We start from the raw sequence: 23,046 nt of genomic DNA on the forward strand, positions 1-23,046 counted from the left end.
TTAATAGCTCAGAAGATGAATGCCACTCACTGAAGCATGGAAGACCACCAGTGTGTCAGGGACTTTTGGCAAATTTACTTTGAATGATAGAACAGGAGTGTTATTGGAAGATTTTACACTTAATGTTAAGATCCTAGGGAGTATTGCTGAACAAAGAGATCTTGGAGTGCAGGTTCATAGCTCCTTGAAAATGGAGTCGCAGGTAGATAGGATAGTAAAGAAGGCGTTTGGTATGCTTTCCTTTATTGGTCAGGGTATTGAGTACAGGAGTTGGGAGGTCATGTTGCGGCTGTACAGGACATTGGTTAGGCCACTGTTGGAATATTGCGTGCAATTCTGGTCTCCTTCCTATCGGAAAGATGTTGTGAAACTTGAAAGGGTTCAGAAAAGATTTACAAGGATGTTGCCAGGGATGGAGAATTTGAGCTATGGGGAGGCTAAACAGGCTAGGGCTATTTTCCCTGGAGCGCTAGAGGCAGAGGGGTGACCTTATAGACGTTTACAACATTATGAGGGGTATGGAGAGGGTAAATAGGCAAAGTCTTTTCCCTGGAGGTGGGGAGTCCAGAACTAGAGGGAAAGAGGGGAAAGATATTTTTAAAAAAAAAAAAGACCTTCAGGGCAACTTTTTCTACACAGGGTGGTATGGGTATGGAATGAGCTGCCAGAGAAAGTGGTGGAGGCTGGTACAATTGCAACATTTAAAAGACATTTGCATAGGAAGGGTTTGAAGGGATATGGGCCAGGTGCTGGCAGGTGGGACTAGATTGGGTTGGGATATCTGGTCGGCGTGGACAGGTTGGATCGCAGGGTGTTTTCATGCTGTACATCTCTATGACTCTATGACAAACGAGAGGAGTGTGTTAGAAAAATACTTCCCAAATTCATCCCCTGTGACTCCATTTGGAGGCTTCAAAGCTGTTGGAGCCCATCTATGAATAGTGGGAAGAGGGGTAGGACCTAGAGTGAGGGGGCAATCTGTCTTCACTGCCAGTGCTCGAACTCAGTTCCAGCTTACAAACTATTGGGGTTCAGCTGTCACCTTTGAAAGGCTTGCAGTAGAGTTTGAAAACTCTGTGCAAGTCTTTAAATTTGTCAAAATACAGAGTTACTTTTAATCCAAGTGGAGTGATAGCACAATTACTGAAACGTGACATATAGTGAAAGTGTCAGTCAACAATCACCATTCCCAGACATGCACAACATCAGATTCAAAAAAGATAGAAATAACCATTGACCCAGACAGGCAGGAGTACAAATATTGTGTCAATGTGTAACATCTCAAAACATGTTAACTTGAGTTGCATAAACAAACTCCAGCAATGTTATAACTTGTTGTTAATCCACTATTTTCTCTCTACCCGCTTGTAGGGCAAGATCTGTTTTACTAGAGGGCTTGAACTGGGACTGAAAACCACAGGCCATGGAACAGTTCTTTGAAAGCCAACATTTCATGTGCTTCGAAAATGGTTTTTGCACAAATAGCAGTGGTTCATTGCTATCTAAAAATCTTGTAATGTGTAAAAATGATTAGAATTGTACATTTTGGAATTGACAGTTTCCATAACTAAAAACATGTAGGTCTGGTACATAACTAGGGATATGAAAAGCAAGCTCTTAATCCTTATTTGTAAAATTTAAAATTAGAGGACAACAGAAAGTGGAATCAGAATTCAATAGCTCTTATGTAAAATTATTTTCAATATTATCCAAGACAGGAATGGGACTAGGGGTTAATTAAGGGAGGGCATGACAAATTCATTTTGAACTGTGCTGCAAAATTCTTTGAATGAGTTAAGAGGTTAGCTGAGAAGGCAGTGTGTGGAAATTGGTTAAATCACAGGAAGGCAAAAAAAAAAGTGAGGACTGCAGATGCTGGAGATCAGAGTAGAGAGCGTGGTGCTGGAAAAGCACAGCAGGTCAGGCAGCATCAGGGGAGCAGGAGTTTTGGGTAAAAGCCCTTCCTGATGGAGGGCTTTTGGCCGAAATGTTGATTCTCCAAAATCACAGGATGTGCCAACCAAAGAAAGTGAACAGGAAAACAGCATTGAAAGAATAGCCATCTAGCCAGTGCACTTCATGGAGTTCAATTGACCTTAGTATTACTCAAGAACACAGTAGTTGTAAAGTATTATAGGAGGAACTAGATCTTTAGCCCCAGCTACACAGTTTTAATAACAGGAATTAATTTGTTTTCTGTACATGCCAAGTGTGATGAATAGAAACACACCCAGGTCCCCCTGAACAGAAGCTTTTAACCATTTAATTCTTGATCCCCAAATCCAAAATGATAACTTTTTATAATTAGCATCTGCCAAATTCTTACCCATTGATGTTTTTGCAGTTGGAGATTTATTCAAATTTACTTTTCCACCCATTATAATATCAGCAATCTTGGTTAGGATTATCCTGACCCTTTATTCATTTATAGATTAAAATTAGCTGAAGTCCAAACATTGATTCTTGCATTATTGCATTGCTCTAGCCCAGCAACTCTAATGGCTTATCCAACTCCTGCTTGGTTAACCAGCAAATCCATGTTTATATCACCCCCAAACCCCATACTAAAAGTCCAAGAAATTCAAAGGACAAGAAAAATGTCATTTCACTTCCATTGGTATTTATTGTAGAAATGTGATCAAACGTATTTCTGTATTGCACGCAGAACAAGTTTTCCAAACAGTCATCGATTAAATCACCAATTTACAACATTTAAATAACGGATTAAAATGACAACTTTAGACTCTGTCTGTACAGAAATTTTAAGTCTCCTTTTGAATGTTGTTGGAAATAAAGAAACCTTTTCCCTTCCTTTCCTTGAAACCCCTATAAAGAATGCAAAATACAAAGGCAAAGTTGACCCTGGATTTGGAAAGAGCTGATAAACATCCATTATATATAACCAGTGCAGTCCTGCTCAACCCAATTGTTCTGAATGGAAAAAGGCAGCTATACAATTACAGTTGAAGCCTGTTAAATGGGAAACTCCCAAATGGAAGTGAAATTGGTCAATTTAAATCCGATCATCCCTAATGTTAATTCCCATCACCAGATTTTAATTACACTTGGGAAGAGTGGTTATCAAAAACCAAACAAATAAAAACTTATGAAGTAGTAGACCCTGGAAATTAACTGGCATCAACTGTAGAATCTCAAACATGCTCAAGTACACTGTTCAGTGTATCATGTTTACCTAGACAAATAGACAAAACAAGCTAATCTAACAGCATTGGAACCCAAATTTGGAAATTATTGGCAGCAAGCAAATAGATAAGGGCTTCTACCAAATTTTAACCTGAGGGGTTGACCCACTTAAATGTTTAAAAATGTTAACACCTCAGTTAAAAAAAAGCATAAAAATGCTCAGATGATTCCCAGGATCACCATTAAGTGTTCAGTCAGGGTGGCATGTTCAAGATGCAAAACACAGCAATCCATGTTCCACTCAGGTTTGAACTCTCCCTACTCACCATTAATGAAGCTGACCTCCAGCTACTAAAGTTTTGATAAGAAAGGTTTAGAAATTTCAGAAGTCCCCTCCTCAGTGGGTATCCTCATTTTCACCTTCTGCCCCAACCCTGAAAACCTGACTCATTTTTCTAAATTTGTTCGTAAACAAAAACATTCCAATAAGGGGTCCCAATTGCTTTGTGTAATTCTTTTCTGCACATTGCCCTGCTGCCATTCATTCTCAGCATTTATTACAATCTTTATAACTCATCCTTTTGAATGGTCTCAGTTTCATCTTCCTCCTCTTCCTCATCTTCCTCTTTTTCTTCCTTCTCTTCATCCTCATCCTCTTCCTCATCACCTTCAGCTTCATCCTCCTTATCCTTTTCTTCCTCCTCCTCCCTCTTCTTTCTCTCCTCTTCATCCTGTTGTTCCTTCATTTTCTTTTCTGGCTCCTGAACAAAGACAATTTAATTTAAAAAAGACACAGGAGAACAGATTTAACAAATACAAAATGGCCATTCGAACTTCAAAGCACAAAAATCAACCTCGAAGCGTTCCATTTAAATGTGTCCTAAGAGAATTTTGATTCTCAAAAAACCTGGATTAAAAAAGCAGCAGTGCAGCTAACAGGAAAGTAAAACTCCCGTTCAATGAGTTCCGATTCAATGAGAGCCAAAGTGCCTAAAAGCCTGCTCCAAAGTAATGTGTTGCTGGAAAAGCGCAGTAAGCCAGGCAGCATCCAAGGGGCAGGAGAGTCGACGTTTCGGGCATAAGCCCTTCTTCAGGAATCCTGAAGAAGGGCTTATGCCCGAAACGTCGACTCTCCTGCTCCTTGGATGCTCCTGGCCTGCTGCACTTTTCCAGCAACACATTTTTCAGCTCTGATCTCCAGCATCTGCAGTTCTCACACAACATTACTTTGGAGCAGGAGAAAGTATCTGCCATAGGATTACATTGAATGGCAGATTTCGTTTCAAAAGGCAAATCAAACCACAAATGTAAAATTCTACCACAAATTGTGCAGGGGAGTTAAAGCTTCTTCAAATGCTACCTTGGAGATTGCTGTAAGAGCTTTTCAATGCACAAAGATTTTCCCAAAATTTCCAGCTCCAGAATTCCTAAATTGTAGGTCACGACCAGAGATGAGATTTTGGGTTGCAAATTCTATGGCCAATAATGACTGCTGTCGAATTCAGACTGATTTCAGACAGCTAAAGGCTCTTAAAATTGTGCTTTTTACAGCCACCCCTCCCCCAAAATTGGTGGGGGCAGCCTAACGGATTGGGCCACAAGCCTCATTTGTCACTGCAACAGACAGTAGATTTTCTCCCTTTTTGTGGTATAAGCCTTACCTTTTCATTAATTCTAAACAATTACTATTGCTCCCCTCAATACAACCAATGAAGCCTCCACGTAGGCCCCCTCCATTTCACCCAAGTCTTGGGCATAATCTTTCACCCCAGATCACACAGGAGACATTAAAATAGGATCACACTAAGATGATGCTTGGGAAGCACCTATGGCTTCACTTGCACAGTATTTATTATAGGTGTTTTTTATTTAAAAAAAGACTGTCAATTTCACTGTTCATTCATTTTTGACAGTAGTATCATAAACCAGCACTTACTAAGAAGCAGGATGTCACAAACTCAAATAAACTCCATATAATCATTACACCTTCAGAGAGATTTTCATTCTAGTTCCCATTGGGTGAGGACCGGTCTCAAAAATGAATGGTCAAAATATCAACAAGGGAAGAATGCATATTTCAAAATGAAACTGATGATTTTGAAAACAATTCTGCTCCCATGCAGTATTCTATAGCCAGCTTTTTGAAACAGTGGATTGAGCTGCCTGCAGGGGATGTATTACACCTTTACCTTAGTTGCTCCCCAGGTTTCTGTTCCAAACTTTTCAGCAAACTTTTCATCATCTGTGATCAGGAAGTTATCAAATATTGTTCCAGATTTAACCTGACAAAAAAAAAGCAAACAAGTGATAGGACTTGGAAGATATCAACTCACACCCAACTTTGCACAAGTTAGAAGGCGGTGGGGCAAGACAGAATACCAGCAAAGCATATGGTGTATAATAAATATTTACTTCTTGCAGATGGAGGTGGACATTTCAATTCTGAAATGTAATTTTACCCTAAAATGCTCCTTTCCACAAGAGGGAAAAAAAGGGAAAGGAAAACATTTAAAATGCTGGCTCAGCTCTCCTTCTGCAAGTTAAAAACAGCTTTGCCTTATTGAAAAGCAGATTTTAATGACTTCAAAAAGCAGCTAATCTTTAAGCAGAAAGATTATAGCTCATTGTTTAAACTGATGAGGAATAACATTTTGGGCAAATGCACAAGGAAATGCCATGATTTTTCCTTTTTAAAAAGGAATTGCAATCTTAGATTCATGGCCAAGGCTCCATAATGATAATGCAGAAACTAACTATTAAAGTACATGAACAGAGTCAAACAGTTATTCATTGTGGCCTGACCAATAACATCCTGAATGCAAGTCACAATCCTCAGTTTTAATGAGTTAATTATGAGCTTATGAAGCACTGCAGGACAAGTTTAAAATTAACATTTGCATTAAATTCATCATGTCCCCAGATGGAAATAGCTTTTAAAAACTTGCCAATAAAGGAATAGAAATGTCCATACCTGTGGCTCATGAACTTGAGAATGAGATATAAAGACCTAAAGTTTTGCCAGCCACAAAGACACAGTATGAATACTATTACAGACATCCAATTAATTGGCTGGAGCGCAAGAATAAATTATTTCTTCAAGAAATATTAATACTAAGCTTAAAGTTCAGGCATTTTGCTAAGGGAAACAAAATGTACACCAACCTGCCAGAGGTCCAGGCCAATCACACCAATATCTTTGTAAAGGTAAAGATTGTTATCTGGAGTGTACTCAGGATTATCAATTTCAGGATGAATCCATTTGCCTTTGTAATCTGGATTATCAATTTGACGTGGTTTCCATTCACCCTAGGTCACAAATACATTAGAATTATTAATAATTTCAACTTAATGGCCTGACTGAACCCAACTTGGTTAATTGCATTTTCAACTTAAAGCCTGAGAAGGTACAGAATGCAAGTTACTGAAAATACAAACAGCAAATAATGAATCAGATGTGACCTTCTCTAAAGTGTACAAGACCTACAAGAGATCAAGTTTGATTCATTACTTGCTGCTTGGCTAAAATTACACCTGGAGTGGAGGAACAGCAGAATGGAGTTGAAAGTATTGAGATATTAATGCGGTTGTGTCAGTTTTAAAAATCAGAGACAATCCAGCAAATACAGCTCAGGTGAAATCACAGAACTATGCCAGTTCAAAAGTTAAGGATCAAGATCATTCTTGAATTTTGAATAAGATACACCACAGCACTGATGACTGGTGGCAAGCAATTGTAACAGACTAGATAAACAGAATTGTGGGCATGACAATTGTAACTGTTGCTCTGGCAAGTACAACAAAACAAGAACAAGTCATGTGACAAGATAGAGAAGTACAATGCCCAGAAAGCTCAAATTGAAACAGGTCTTCAAATTCTGAACCGGTAGAGTTTTAATGCTTCAGTTAAGCTCAAAACTGGTAGTTGTAAAGCATTCAACAATAAAAAGGGAAAAAAAAAATTGTCGTACAAGCGCCCGATTTACTTCTGCCAGTTTTTGCAAAGGGGCTAGTGAAATTAACTGCTTGTTCTAGTGAACAGAGGTCTCACCACAGTGGGCAAAGAGCAAGAAGCTCCAAATTGGACTCTTAAGTCCAAACAGCTAATGAAACAGCCACACTAAGAATCAGACAAATCTGATGGTAGGAAAGATTTCCTGTCATGTGCACACAGAACATGATGCTTTCAAAATAATATTCACCTCTGTTACACAAATAAAATATTACAACCAGCAATATATTCCCAAGTATCACCAAGGGTAACAATACAGTCAGGATCGGGCATCTTAACAATTCAAAGTTTTTGATTTGATTATCCATTACCTTATATTCACTGTTCTGAATCATAGGTGGCTCCCATTCACCATCCATCTCATCGTCCCAGTCTTCAGGTTTCTTGGCATCAGGGTCAGGAATATGCTCAGGTTTATCCCAGTCCTGGAAAAAGAAAATATAATTCAGAAATGCAGTTGGGCAAGGACAGAGCACAAAAAGTTAAACTTTTTCAGCATTACAATTTCTGAAAAGCTTTATTTACATCAGGTTTCTTGTCCTCTGGATCATCGATCTTTGCACGTTCATCCCAGTCTTCTGGTTTCTTTGCTTCTGGATCTTTAATTTTCTTGGGTGGAAGGAAGTCCCAGTCTTCTTCCAAGCTACCAGATTCAACCTTCTGGTTGTCAATTTTCACCTCATAAGTATTGTCTGACCGGACAATGAGGGTGTAGAGATGTGAAAATTCATCATCCTAGTTAAACATCAGGACAGGGAGATTAAAAAATGGGTTACAATCCATTTTAACCAAGCTGGTCAAGTGGTTAAAACTGTGGATTGCCAAAAAGGAGTTAAGATACATTTTAAATGCAAATCAAAATACTATGGAGGGGGATTAGACAAACTGAGTTCAGACCACACCAGATCTGCCATAATTTTGGTCAATGGCAAAGCAGAAGCCCTAATAGTCAAACCTGCTGCTGTGTCCCATTGCTCATGACCTGAGTTTGGCAAAGACAATGTAGAATTACTATGCTGCATCACTATAGCAGGAGGGAGGCTGCACATGTGGTCAAGCATGCTGGGTAGGTCATAACATTCAGACTGGAGTGTAAACTAAAGATTAAATATCATAATTAACCCTTTTTTCAACTTACTGTTGTGACCTCTTCCTACACAATTTATTTTTCTATCCATTACAGCAACCGGTCCTAACCAATTATTCTGGTTGCAAGGAACCCCACAAGGATAGTCTATTTCAATTACTAAAAGTCAATCGAATATAGTCTCCAAACCGTTCTGCGCACACAATCTATTGACTCAATGACAGATGCATATGAGCAACAAAATAGTCAATATTCAAGGTGAAAAACTATGGACTGGTGTAGGAGTGGACTTTACATACCATTTCTTATCAGACCATTAATGTGATACAAATCTGGATACTATAACACAAGTGGGAAAAGTAATCTCAGCTCTTTCTTCAATTCTGACAAAGGACCACCACACAATATTAACTCAAGTTTGTCATCTGCTCAGATACATTTGTACATTTAGCCTCTTTTTGTCACAGTTTAATCAAAACTGGTGTCACGCGCAGACAAAGTGGCAAAGCTGTTACTCACTTTGCAACGAATATCCTTAGAAATCAAGTGATTCTTCCCTTTGTAATTGAAAATCACATGGACTTTCTTTGTTCCTGGACCACAAATGTCAGGACCTGAAATTAAGAGAAAAGCAACACCATTATTTTGACTCACTATTGAACACTTCAATGTCCTACAACATTTGGCAAACAGAATTACACAACCACTTCCTTCGCACCAGAATTATGGCACATCAAATAAAATTGAAAATACGTTAGCGAGTTAAACTATTCAGTCACATTTAAGGTAAAATTGGAACCTTTTTGATTCAGTACATGCCCAGACAACTATAAACATGATGCATACTGCCCTCATAGGAGTAGGGTAGGCCAGTCAGTACATGGAGTCCGCTTCACCATTCAACAAGATCATGGGTTGATCATTCACAAGCAGCCCATTGCCTTCACTATCTCCAGATCCCTTAACGTTATGGGCTTTTGTAAATGTTACCTCAATCTTAAATACAGAGAAACCTCAATTATCCAAAGGACATGGGAAGGGAGTATTTTGTTTGGTTAACTGAATTCCAGATAACAATTTAGCCAAGCATCAAGACCTTGCGATCTTGCTGCATAAACGGGGTTTCTCTCTACCTTTGGAGTACGTAGAATTGAGAATCTTTGGAACAGGATTTTTTTTTTTTTTTTTTAAAAACCTTTACTGAATTCAGTCCAAAGTGCCTTCCTTTTTTTTTGGAATGGTATAGTCCCTAGTTCTGAACTCAACTGGGGTTTGGAGTGGAGGTGTGAGCTTACTTGCTGCTATCCCTGGAGGTATTTCACTATTTCCAACAAGACTACCTTCTATTCTTTGACGTTCGGGAAAATAAAAGATCACTTTGCCCAATTCTCTTCCGCCCCCCCCCCCACCAAGACAGTCCTGCCAGGAACAAGTCCCCTGAACCTCTACTGCATTTCCTCTATAGTAATAACATCCTTAATGTAAGGAGACCAAGTACAATCCAACCATGCTTCTTTACAATCAAAGCAAGAGTGATCTACACCTACACTCAAACCCTGAAATAAGGCTAATGATACTAACGATACTATTAGCCTTCCCAATTGCTTACTGGAAGCACCTTCTAGCCTTCAGAATCCTATTGATGAGGAAATCCAGATCTCCTTCCATTTAAAAAAAAAGTTACTCCACACATCTGTCCCTCTTTCCAAAGAAAGTAACCTCATTTATCCCCACATTGAGCAAGGGTGTAACATGGCATACAGTAATCAAGTCAGTTTAAATTCTCTTTATGCCACTGTCTCTTTCTCACTGAGAGTCATCACCAGCTTCAAAACATTGGTAGTACCTGCTGGCACCCTGGAGCATGTGCAGTTGCACCAAATTTGGAATTAAATAATTAAAAACCGAAGTGAAGTGTAGAAAAGTACATTACATAGAAAAAGGTAAACAAGAGCTTTTTGTAGGCCACATGTGCATGCAAAATGTTGAAAAAGGTTCACAGTCTTTTCATTTTACTATTGATGTCAGCTTTGGCAAACATTACACTTGATCCCCAGTGATCAGCTGGGAGGCCCCCACTTAGCCACAGATAACCAATCTGTGCTTGCTGTTTTCTGCCCATCAGCCAAATACTTAATCCATGTGCTTTAATTTTGCTAACCAATCTCCAGTGTGAGCACTTGAAAATATTGAGGGAAACTGTAGTAATGAGAAAAATATAATACCACCCAAAAAATATTACCAAACATAATATTGTAGTTTGAGTCTCCATGCATATCAGTTTGATCTAGGGTTGAGGGAAAGATCTTCACATATCCACCACCACAGTCAATGGTCTGCTCGTGCTTCACCGTGAATTGAACAACAAGAGTCTTCCCCTCGTTACTAAAGGGTTCAAACTTTGAAGACATGGCATAGAATCTGGCATCCTCACTTGTCTGGAGTCCTGGAATTGAGGAAAATCAGTTAATGAGTGCTGAGAGGTTAAGTAAATTCAGCTCTGAAACAAAATTTAAAAACCAAACAAACAGAATAGGAAATAAAGGCATGTTGCAATATTCCAACACATACAAGATGGTTTAAGATGTTCACTTAGTTGGATTAATAATTTGTGATAATACTGAAACCCCAGTAACATTCTGGGGACCTTGTGTTCAAACCCTGCCATGACAGTGAAATGTGAAATCCAGATTTCTAAAAATAAAAATCTGGAATTGAGAATATAATGATGACAATGAAACCAATGCTAATGGTTAGAAAAACCCATCTGGCTCATTAATGTCCTTACCTGGTCTGGTTTGGGCTCATGGTAATATGGAATAAGTGGTGGCTTAGCCAGTAATACCCACATCCCATCAAAACAGTTACAGAAGTGTGAGCGCCACTGGCTATATCAGCATTTATTGCCTATTTCCAATGACTCGTCTGAATCAAGCATACCACTGTGGGAGTAGAGTCACATATAGGCCAGACTGGGTAAAAGCTGTAGATTTCCTTCCCTAAAAACAGGATTAGTGATTTACTTGTCTTTATAAAGGCAATTAAGCTGTCAACATTAGATTTGCTTCTTTTCCATATCTTTATGGAAATTAAATGTAACCATCTACTATAGTGGAATTTAAATCTACGTGGAGCAGGAGCACTACCATTTATTAAACGTCCCTGATGGTTTTCACAGATTTTCATTACACAATTACAATATACATATAACATCTTTACTAGGAGTATAACATTCACAACCATAGGTTCATGGCCAATTCTCCAAGTTTCAATGCACAAAACATTTTTTAGAGCAACGACTTAAAACCTCACACTGCATTCAAAATTCGCTAGAAGTTTACTCCAGGTAGTCTGAACCAGATATTGATTTGCCATGTGTCACAGCAGTAACATCAGAAGATCAAGCCAAGCAAAAGCTGCCCAGTACTCACCCAACAAAAACTCCATGAAGTACCAATTCTCAGCCTCTTGGCAGGAGGCATCCTTTTTGAATGCCTAAGATGACCTCACCCTACATGAATTCTACTTCTGACCCAGCTAGCCAGATAGTGAGTACCTTTAGTACAAAGATTTCAGATCAGATTATCTTGCTTCAGAGTTGATAATTGATCTGTGGAGGCAGAATCTTTCAGAGGGAAAAGAGTGATCAACAAAAAAAAAAAGAGGCAAGACAGAAGCTCAATAGAAGCTACGGCAGATTTTACTTTCAGCCTGTCGACATGGCAATCCATTGGAAACCATTTAGACTGGAGATTTATCCCAGCATTCACAGCAAGACAATACATTAGGAACACCACTCTAGAGCACACTACAAGGCAATAGTGAAAGATATTGAAGACAAAGATTACTACAGCTCATCTTAATTTTTTCAGATAGACATAGGAACATAATTCAGCCTCAGGCCTGCTGTGCCATTTAATGTGATTATGGCTTTTGTTCAAAATTCTAAATTCCTATCTACTCAATCGTAGATCCCATTACTAGAATCAACTAGTCCCACCACAAAAATTAAGGACGAGCTCCATTGCCATCCACCAGAGTTACAAAGTCAACATACAAATCCCATTCATTTCTGTTCCAAAAGAAAAACAAAAGAGACCCTTAAAATTGTACCCTTTAATTCTACACTCACAAAAAGGAACATCTTTTCCACATCCACCTTGAGACCGTTGAGAATCTGGAATGCTTTAAATCAAGTCATCTCTTATTCTGCTGAACACGTGACAACAAATCAAGTCTGCCCAACTTTTCCTCAAAAGACAACCTGCTTATTCAAGTAAATATTCTCTGAACCACATCCAATGCACTCAACATCCTTCTTTAAATAAAGAAAAAGACAAACACATGCAGTATTTGAGAGGTGGTCTCACCAATAATCTGTATAACTAGAAGCTCAACATCTTCAATGATCAATTCCCCAAAAACTGAGTATTCCATTAGCCTTCTGATTACTTGTTGTACCTGTATACTAACTTTGCAACTTGTTAATTTGAATTCTGCAGTCACTACTTTTGGTCATCCCTTTTTCCTGCCAAAGTGAAGAACTTTCACTTTTTTGTCCCCTACCCCCACATTCTCCTCTAACTGAGAGACTTTTGCTCACAACCTATCCAAAACAAGTTGACAACCTCTAGCCTCTTCACAAATACTTTCCTCTTCACACTGGTCTCATCCACAAATATAGTTAGCATGCTTTCACAGCACAGACCCCAGAGGGATTCCATTTGTCATGTTACGCAAATCAGGAAAAGGCCTAAAGTGTACTCAGTGAATCTTCTATCCACAGTAGTATATCATGCCTATGCCATGTCCTTCTATTTTGCAAAATAATCATTTAACTGACAGTTGGTCATCAAAACAGCTTCTAGAAATCCAGATGATACAGTACATCAACCAGCCTCCCCTTTATCCACACATTACTCCTTTAAAAGAGTCCAAGAAATTGGTTTAAGATGATTTCCATTTCAAAATCACACTAACTCTCCCAGGTTACTTAGTTTTCTTAATTGCCCATCTATAACCTCTTTAAAATGACCAATTCTAACAAGTTTCCCTCAGCAGGCAAGATAACTGGCCTATATTTTCCCCAAATTTTGCCTGCCTCCCTTCATGAATAGAGGCATTGTTATTGCTGTATGTGAGACACAGTGGCATAGCGACTAGAAAATGCCAAGGCCAGGTAAATAGGTTCAAATCCCACTGCAGCAACTAGAGCAATTTAAACTCAATATAATTGAAAATTCTTAAAGTCAGTGTGACTACAAACCCTTTGTCAGTTGTCAAAATGGATCTGGATCACTTAACTCAATAGAAAAGCCTACCCTTACCTGGTTTGTCTACATGCAACTGCCCAATGAAGGGCTTTTGCCTGAAATGTCAACTCTCCTGCTCCTCAGATGCTGCCTGACTTGCTGTGCTTTTCTAGTACCACACCCGACTACATGCAACTGCAGATCCACTAAGTGCTACTTGCCCTCATGGCACAGCAAGCCACTCCATTCAAGGACAATTAGAGACACAATAAATGCAGCCCACAGAGCAGTAAAGGAAAACATGCTGCCTTGAAGTATATTCCACCTTAATACCTATAGGCAGAATTCCACTTCCCCAAATTTAGTTATTTTCTTGTCTCACCCTCCCAAGGTGAAGAGGAGAAAGTGAGGACTGCAGATGCTGGAGATCAGAGTTGAGAGTGTGTTGCTGGGAAAGCACAGCAGGTGAGGCAGCTTCCGAGCAGGAGAATCAGCATTTCAGGTATAAGCCCTTCATCGAGGAACACCTGTCCTTACCTGGTCTGTTTACATGCAACTGCCTGATGAAGGGCTTAAACCTGAAACATTGATTCTCCTGCTCCTCGGATGCTGCCTGACTTGTTGTGCTTTCCCAGCAACATACCCCCCACAAAGTAACTAAATCGTTTTTTTTAAAACCTTCTCTGCATCATGCAAGGGTTCAATTCAATACCAATATTAGACAGAAGTCAGACCTATTAAAGACAAGGGAGGGCTGGATCTATTTGCGATGTCTTAATACTTCTTGCATTCATAAACCTCCCCTCGACTTAAAAATCAGCATGTGAAAGGCTGATGGGCCATTTTGGTCAGTGACAGACAAGAGGTCACATAGGCTAAAGTCTGCCTGATGCCAGAAACAATTTGGCTTGCCTTAGGGAAAGACTGGTTGGAGCAACACTATATAAGGGCCTCTGTTTTAACTACAACTGGAAGTAAAAGTCAGGAAACAGCACATCGGTCTAAACCCTGATAGATAGGGAGCAAAGAAATTTCCATACCTTGGTCTTTCTCAGGGTCACCATAAAATTTGCCAGAAGTCAGCTTGAACTTTCCATAGTCAGATTTGTGCTTTGATTCAATCCATCGCTGTGTCCAAGCATCTGTTGCACAAAAACAAAAACACTACAGTGTAAGATGTAAAATGCCTCAGATCATAAAATCGTTTCAAGAGTTTCAAAAGAACCTTTCATGCATAAATTTTGAAAATGCAGACTGAATCCAGTATCCATTGCCACCATTTTGTCAGGCCTCTAGGTGGCAGCTCAGTAGGTTTTTCCATTATATGGACAGCTCAGTTTAGTCACACCCACTGAAAGCTGAACAGGTGGAAAGAAGCACTTGACACCAATATCAATCTAACTAGCTTTAACTTTACTTTCAATTTATTCCTGTAAAAATAAAAGTGTAAACATGGAGACTGGCTCAGCAATAAAACAGGAAGCAGTTGTGTAGCCTGATTACTGAAATAAAGTGTGGATTACTTAGACTGCAAAATCCCAACTCAATTGAAACGTGAAAATAGTCAGCTAATTGTGGATTCAACTTTAAAATAGTCAAGAGATCCCAGGTTTTCAAAATAAGCTTATCCAAAATACTTAACCCACATGGTCAAGAACAATCCAAGGCTTGATGCTGAATACAGGCTGATGAGAAAAGTGTTACGATGGGCTTTATGTTCTGTGCTCCAGAGACAAATGTGCGAAATCTCATGGCAATTAACCAGCAACTTATACTGAAAAGGGCAGCGTGGATCACTTGCCAAAAAAGAAGAGGCAAATTCAGCTTTTTCCTTTAGTGATGGGGTGAGGAGGAGGTTGCATTACTCTAAATTTTGAATATTTGGAGAAAGGGCAAAGTTACTAGCACCCATGGCATTGTACAACATACTCAGGGCAGGGTGGAAACCACAAGGCAAGTGACTGGGATGGCCATGGTAAAACAAAATTATATAGAGTCATAGAGATGAACAGAATGGAAACAGACCCTTCGGCCCAACCAGTCCATGCCGTCCAGATATCCCAACCCAATCTAGTCCCACCCGCAAGCACCCGGCCCATATCCCTCCAAACCCTTCCCATTCATATACCCATCCAAATGCCTCCCAAATGTTGCAATTGCACTAGCCTCCACCACATCCTCTGGCAGCTCATTCCACACACGCACCACCCTCTGCGTGAAAATGTTGCCCCCCACCAAGGTCCCCCTTATATCTTTCCCCTCACCCCAAACCCATGCCCTCTAGTCCTGGACTCGCCAACCCCAGGGAAAAGACCCTGCCCATTCATCCCATCCATGCCCCTCATAACTCTGTAAACCTCTATAAAGGTCACCCCTCAGCCTCCGACGCTCCAGGGAAAACAGTGAAAATGAGGACTGCAGATGCTGGAGATTAGAGTCGAAGAGTGTGGTGCTGCGAAAGCACAGCCAGTCAGGCAGCATCCAAGGAGCAAGAGAATCAACATTTCAGGTATAAGCCCTTCATCAGGAATGAGGCTTGTGGGCCAAGGATGCTGAGAGATAAATGGGAGGTGGTGTGGGGCTGGGGGGAAAGTAGCTGGGAATGTGATAGGTAGATGAAGGTGGGAGTGAAAGTGATAGGTCAGAGAGGATGGTGGAGCAGATGGTTGGGAAGGAAGATGGGCTTTATATTTTATACTAAGCAAGCTCTTTAAGAAAAATTGTTTTCCAAAGTGATGAGAAATAAAACAAAATAGACAATCATTTTATTTAGAACATTTAACAGAACAGAAAATATTTCTATAGAAGTAGCAAAATTGGTACTTGATTTTCCAATGTCAGTGAGCCAGTTGATCAGGTACAAGGCCCAAGTGAATGTTAGCCCACTCATATGAATATGGACCAATTAATTTATTTTAAAGCAAGTTATTGCAGAAATGTAATCTGCCAGTGTTAGCAGATATTACAGGAGATACTAAGCATCAGGCAGTACAGGGGCTTAGTGGTTAGCACTGCTGCCTCACAGCACCGGGAACTGAGAATAGGTTCTAGCCTTGCATGATTGTGTGAAGTTTCCACCTTCTGTGACTGTGTGGGTTTCCTCCCACAGTCCAAAGATGTGTGCATTAGGTGGAATGGCCATGCTAAAATGTGCCTATTGCCCAGGATTAGGTGGGTGAACCATGGGGAATGTTGGGTAACAGGGATGTGGGTGTGGACAGTACGGTCTTTGGAGGGTTGGTGCAGACTGAATGACCTCTTTCACCACTGTAGGGATTCTATGATTAGGGAATGACAAAAACAAACAGTTATCTTTTCAGAACAATCACCCGTAATCAGACTGGTGAAGCAGCTTGGCGCCTATTCCTACACTGTACAACAGCTCCAAACACAGGTAGCTAATTCCCACAATTTGAAAGCCAACTACTAGTTTCAACATTCTCTTCAGATAGCTTCTATTCACTAACAAATCTTCCAGCAAGAGATTGAATCAAAAGTGCAAAGATTTAAAGAAATGATGCTCTATGTATTATCCCTTATTTCTTATTCTGATCCAACTCCTTTGCTTGGAGATTAAAGCAGATGGGATCCTTGGAGTGCTGGTAATTCACCAGGACTAGCATGCACAGCAAGTGGGTACTTTAAACTGGCAACACTTCAAAGCTCCATGCAAGGTAGGGATCTGGTGTTGTGTAATCCACCACTGATGTAAACTTGGCCCATGTGTGTCAAACAGACAAACCTCCAAATTAGAAGGACAAGACAGAGGGATTCCAATCCTTTGAAAGAGGGACAACTTGAGGACTAGTACCACTATGAAGCAACTCAGCCAAGCTTGGTCCACAAGTATGCACTTCTGGATTATCGTCTATCGGTTAGACTGACAAGGAAACCACATATGACTCAATTAGCATCCACCAAGCAATTGTTGTAAGCTGCAGCTTTCATTTTAAAGCTAATTTATAATGCTCTTTTAGATTGGATGCCAAAAGCAGAGTTTACCAGTCTTAATACTGTCCTGCATTCAATACCAGATTTCCTGCTCCAGGTTGAAACCAGCTCTACAAGTAACCTCCCTGTACTGGGGAAAATAGGTTTTGTATAAGCCCTCATGTGCACACAGGGCAGAAACAACTTAAAGAGAGATCAAGTAGTCTAAAAAACAGATGTTTTAGGTTTCAAAAAAAAAAAAAACAGGAAACGCTGGGAATGAGGCAGATCTCTATGGAGGGAATTAAATAGTTTCAGTCTTGAACTGGATGGAAGGTCATCTTTTTGAAACATTAGCTGTTTCCCTCCCAGAAGTTGCCTGACTTGTTGAGACTTTTCTGGCATTTTGTGCTTTTGTTTCATATTTCCTGTAAATTACTTGAGCTTCTAAAAAAAGAAAAGCAGACCTGAGAGCGAGGGCTCAATTTTTATTTTTAAAAAAAAGCTATGAACACTTGCACCTGCTGTAGGGATGCTTTTATGGCAAAGTGAAAAGTGTCTTTGCTCTAACAGAGAGATTCTCTGGGTTGAAGTCCCATTCCAGGAAACAATGGCCTTGGAGAAACAGGTTAATCAACCATTCAAACCCTTCCAACACACGACAAGTGGGAGAAGTTCCTGGTTAGCCACATGATGGTACAAAATTGAAGCCTCTACCATTCCAGGCTGGAAGTACATGCAAAAACACAAGAACAGAGTACTTTAAAGAGGTTAAACCCAACTAGTCAGCTGCACAACAACCAGCGTTGTATGGCTACACACTATAGCCTGCCTGGAATCAGATAGAAAATCTGATTTAAAAAAAAAGAACAAATTGCCACAGTAGAAACAAATAGCTTGTAGTCCATGAGATAGATGATCAAATCATTCATTGGTAGTAGTCTTGGCATTTGTTCTAGTCAGACACATGTGATTCAGCAACCTTTGCCCACACAACAATTAATGTTACAACATTCATGGAAGGATATTCCTGTCTGGAGGTGACACCAAGACAAGCAACAGTTGCTTATTCTTTCTGACAAGAGAGCTGGCTCCAGTACTAAGATAGCTTCACTATCAGGATATGGTACAGGCACTGTTCAAGATTGGAGAGTTGATTTCCTAATAATTCTGCAATCAAGAGTGTAAGAAAAAAATAACAGCTTACAGGAATTCAAAGAATTTCTTACCCGAGGTGGTTTTAAATCCATGTAAACAGCATTTCCTTATTACAGAATACAGATGTATTCAAACTGCCCTCAAAATAGAGAAAGTCATGAACTCCCCTACATTCATGAAACTCAAGTCATGAGTTTTTTCTGACAATAACTTATGAATGGGAAATAACTGGATTGACCATGACCATATGTTTTATACTGTAATCAAACAGTTAGAATTTTTGGTTTGACATTCTATAAAGTCACTCCAGACATAATTTGTGTTCTCTTCGCAAGTACCCACTTTACTCACGGTACCATTACTACACTTGAGGGATCACACCCATGTCACTTTCAAAAACATTTTCCTCACTTCTCTTCCTCCTTAAGAGGATGTTTCTAAATCACTTCTCTGCCAAAAATATACTCATTGTCCCCAAGGCAAAAGTGAGGACCGCAGATGCTGGAAACCACAGTTTAGATCAGTGGTGCTGGAAAAGCACAGCAGGTCAGGCAGCATCCCAGGAGCAGGAAAACTGACGTTTTGGGCAAAAACCTTCATCAGGAATTCCTGCTCCTCGGATGCTGTCTGACCTGCTGTGCTTTTCCAGCACCACTCTGATCTAAACTCATTACCCCTAACTTTACCATCTTCAGCTCGGAGATGCCCTGGACTGTTTCATGATAATTAGGGTAATTTACAAGTATACAGGTTGTAAGCAGTGAATGGAGATAGTGGCAGTGGGAGAATAAGGCACTATGTCAATGCTGCATAGGTTTCTTTCAAAAGACAACAGGCAGCAACAGCACAAACTCCACAATATTTCAAAAACAGGATTTTAGTGTACACAATTTGGCAGCAAAGCTCACCAAAAACTAAATTTTTTTTTAAAAAGTCATCCATGACAGGATCTTTCCTTCGTTTAATAAGGAAATCTATTGCCTACTTTGCTGTAGAAGTTCCACAGCCATTCTGCATTTCACAACTTTGGAGTTAGCTTGTGCAACATTACATATTACGTGTCTTTAGAGTTTTTGACAGGGGAAAGTAGGTGGAGTTGCAAAGGGGTAACCTATCCAAATAGGAACCACTTTGCAGGAAATATTGAATATAGCGATCACTATCCAGCATGTAGCCTGCTTTTCTGGTCTTCCCCAATACAATGATCAAATCGGCACCATCCTCAGTAGAGGTTAGATCGGTCTCAATGTGGTACCTAAAGAAAACCTAGGACATCAAGAAAGTCAAAATAGCTTCTATTTTCCCCTAAACAAACTAGAATAGACAGTCTATAAAGGGCAACAAGTAGATTTACTTTACCTTACTCCATTGGTAACTGTTTAACATTCAGGGACTAGAGAGTTTTGAAAGATCGGCCCCTATACTTACCCATTCACTTGATAGCTTGCAATTTAACAATCTTGCAAACAGCACATAGCCAAATAAACTGGATTAAGTAACTGTAACTGATAAAATATAGATCAAAATAGAAGACAAAATGAAATGCTTTATGATCACATTCATAAGTCCTTTTGGCAAGTTTGCACACCACCTGGTTAAAGGACATAAAAGCCAGCACATTTTATGGAGACAGACATCATTGATTCCAAACTAACATCCCTAAACAAAAAGGGAAAATGCCAAGTTTTGCACAATGTTTTGAAAAGGAAGGGTTTAAATCCTTTCCAAGTTTGACATTGGATGGATAAATAAAGACATACTTACATTGAGTCAAGTGCCCCAAAATGTTGGGGTTTTAAAGAAGTTTAAATGAAAAACAGTGAAGATTTTAAAATTCAAAAGTGATAATTCTAATTTTTATAATGTTGGGTCCTTTAAATCAAAGATCTAATAGTACCACAAAAAAATAGGGGGGGGGGGGGGGAAGAAAGAGGGGAGGGGGGGAGGAAAGAGAGCTAAATTCCATACACCAAATGCACAAAAATGAAAGGAAGAAAAATAAACTTCAAGTCTCAAAAACTTCCATTTTTGATATAAAAAGAAAAGCGAAACAAAAAGTTCACTGATCTCCCCCATGTTCAGTTCACACACAAAAAACTGTTACACCAGGAAATTATTTTCTTTCCAAAAAAAGAGTTAGGGAGAAAAAGAAAGGTCGACACTTCCCTAATATTTTGCTCCCCAACCCTCTTACCCCCAAATCGAATCTGGATTGATCCAGAAATGCTGGATAAATAAATAAGGAGCTGCAGATTCAGGCTCATCCACACATACATCAATATCAGATTGAGAACACTTTTGGGAAAGGTTTACAGCCAAGGATGGCCTACTCCTTCTCCCACCTCAAACTCACCTCCATCATTAAATTCCTCCTTAAAATAAACGGTGGGGTCTGCAGCTGCCAAGGCAACCAGCAGGCAGAGCAGCAACCTGGTCTTCATCTTCAAGAAGGGGATGTATTCGACTATATGGCCTCTATAAATTACTTATCAGGGGAAAGGATGGACGGGCGCGGGCTAGTATTTGGGGGTTGGTGAAAAGGGGAAGAGTTTAACACGTGAATCAAGGAGCCTCTAACAGATCTGAAGCCACCAGGAATGAATAAGCCCCCCCGCGGTTGCTTTTATACCTTGCGCGTCATACAAACCTCACAGTCGGCCAAAGCGCACCGCCTCGTCCCGGCGGTGTCCCCTTTTGATTGGCCGCCCCGCCACTGCGGCGGATTGCTCCGGCTCCTGATTGGTCCCGGTGGCCATCACTCAAGGACCTGACTGCCCGTCCCTCCTCCCCCACCCCGGGCCGCAACCCACGAGCAAGTTAGGTTGCGCAGCGTGCCCAGATGGCCAATGCCGATTGGTCGCCCCGAACGTCAAGGCGACCAGGGCTCTCGGCCAATGGGCGACGACCACATGTTCGGTCGGCGGAAGGAGTGGGGCGGGACCAGCCCGGCGCATGTGCCCGCTACCCATTGGTGGACATGGCTGTCAATCAAACATGAGTCATAAAGGACATGTTGCTCCGCCCCCCCCTCCTCCAACTCCAGAGATGAGGCTATAGTTTGCAAACCAGCTGCAAGGCAATATAGGAACATAAGTGTAAAACAAAGAATTGGGGATGCTGGATATCTGAAACACACAGAAATTGCTAGACAATTTCAGCTGATCTAGCAGCATCTGTGGAGAGAAAACAGAGTTAATGTTTTGGGTGCAGTGACCCTTCTTCAAAACTCTGCTTTCTCTCCACAGATGCAGCCAGCCTTGCTAAGTTTCAACAGCAATTTCTGTGTTTGTTTCTGGAACATTAAAACATAGGAGCATTATACCATAGGAAACATGGAACATTGAAATATAGGAAGATGGAAACATTAGAAGATTGGAACATAACATAGGAACAGCCAGGCACGTCGGAACATGGGCCAGCATGGTTGTACAGGGGTTAGCATTGCAGCCTCACTGCACCAGGAGGGACTGTGGTGTTTGCACCATGTCTGTGTGGGTTTCCATCAGGTGCTCTGTTTCCTCTCTCAGTCCAACAGTGTGCTAGTTAGGTGGGTTGGCAACGCTAAATTGTCCATGGTGTCCAGGGATGTGCAGGCTTGGATGGATTAGCAAATAATGATTCCTTTCACAGGAAACAGCACACTGGGGACCAGTACAAGCTAAAGGGTGATGTGCATTTGTGTTGTGCAATTCATTTTTAATAGAGTATGCCATATTTTTATTGAATAGGGCCAAACAAGCTTGAGGGGCTATAGAATCTTGGCTAAAATACTCCACTTCATTGAAACACAGGATCTGACCATAACAATGTGATTTCGACTAGCATTTAAACTGTACACAAAAACAAAGAATAAATATCATAGAATCCTACAGTGCAGGAAAAAAAATTCAGCCCATACCAAACCTCTGAAAAGCATCCTACCCAGACCAGCCACCTACATTATCCCCATAACCCCACATTTACACAGCTAATCCACCTAGCCTACGTATTCTTGAATGATGCAATTTTTTTTAGCACAGCCAAACACACCTAACCCGCATTTCTTTGCACTGTGGGAGTAAACCTGTACACCCAGTGGAAACCCACATAGACACAGGGACAACTTGCAAACTCCACACAGATAGCCATCCAAGGCCGAAATTGAACTCAGGTCTCTGTTGCTGTGAGGTAGCAGTGCTAACCACTGAGCCACCATGCTGCCCATGAGGAAGGTAAGCCTTACGTCATAGAGCTGTACAGAATGGAAACAGACACTTTGGTCTAATTCATCTATGCCAACTGGATAATAAATCTAGTCCCATTTGCTAGCATTTGGCTCATATCCCTCTAAACCCTTCCTATTCATAAACCCATCCAGATGTCTTTTAAATGTTGTAATTGTACCAGCCTCCACCACTTCCTCTGACAGCTCATTCCAGCCTTCAGGTGAATTTTGAAGGGCTTCCTTTGCCTTCCTCTCATTTGAG

General features: G+C 40.4%; 1 protein-coding gene across 1 annotated transcript; it reads right to left on the reverse strand.

Annotated features, from left to right (window-relative positions):
• Positions 1–2,598: 2,598 nt before the first annotated feature.
• Positions 2,599–21,197, reverse strand: LOC122552230 (calreticulin-like). The gene is made up of 9 exons (XM_043694885.1): positions 20,934–21,197; positions 14,533–14,634; positions 10,483–10,686; positions 8,760–8,854; positions 7,679–7,888; positions 7,465–7,578; positions 6,307–6,450; positions 5,334–5,426; positions 2,599–3,905 (listed from the first exon to the last, which is right to left on the reverse strand). The coding sequence occupies exons 1-9, from the start codon at positions 21,019–21,021 to the stop codon at positions 3,711–3,713; spliced, it is 1,245 nt and encodes a 414-aa protein (XP_043550820.1). The 5' UTR covers positions 21,022–21,197; the 3' UTR covers positions 2,599–3,710.
• Between the last annotated feature and the right edge of the window lie 1,849 nt (positions 21,198–23,046).

Source organism: Chiloscyllium plagiosum, chromosome 8, assembly GCF_004010195.1.
Source record: "Chiloscyllium plagiosum isolate BGI_BamShark_2017 chromosome 8, ASM401019v2, whole genome shotgun sequence".
NCBI lineage: Eukaryota > Metazoa > Chordata > Chondrichthyes > Orectolobiformes > Hemiscylliidae > Chiloscyllium > Chiloscyllium plagiosum.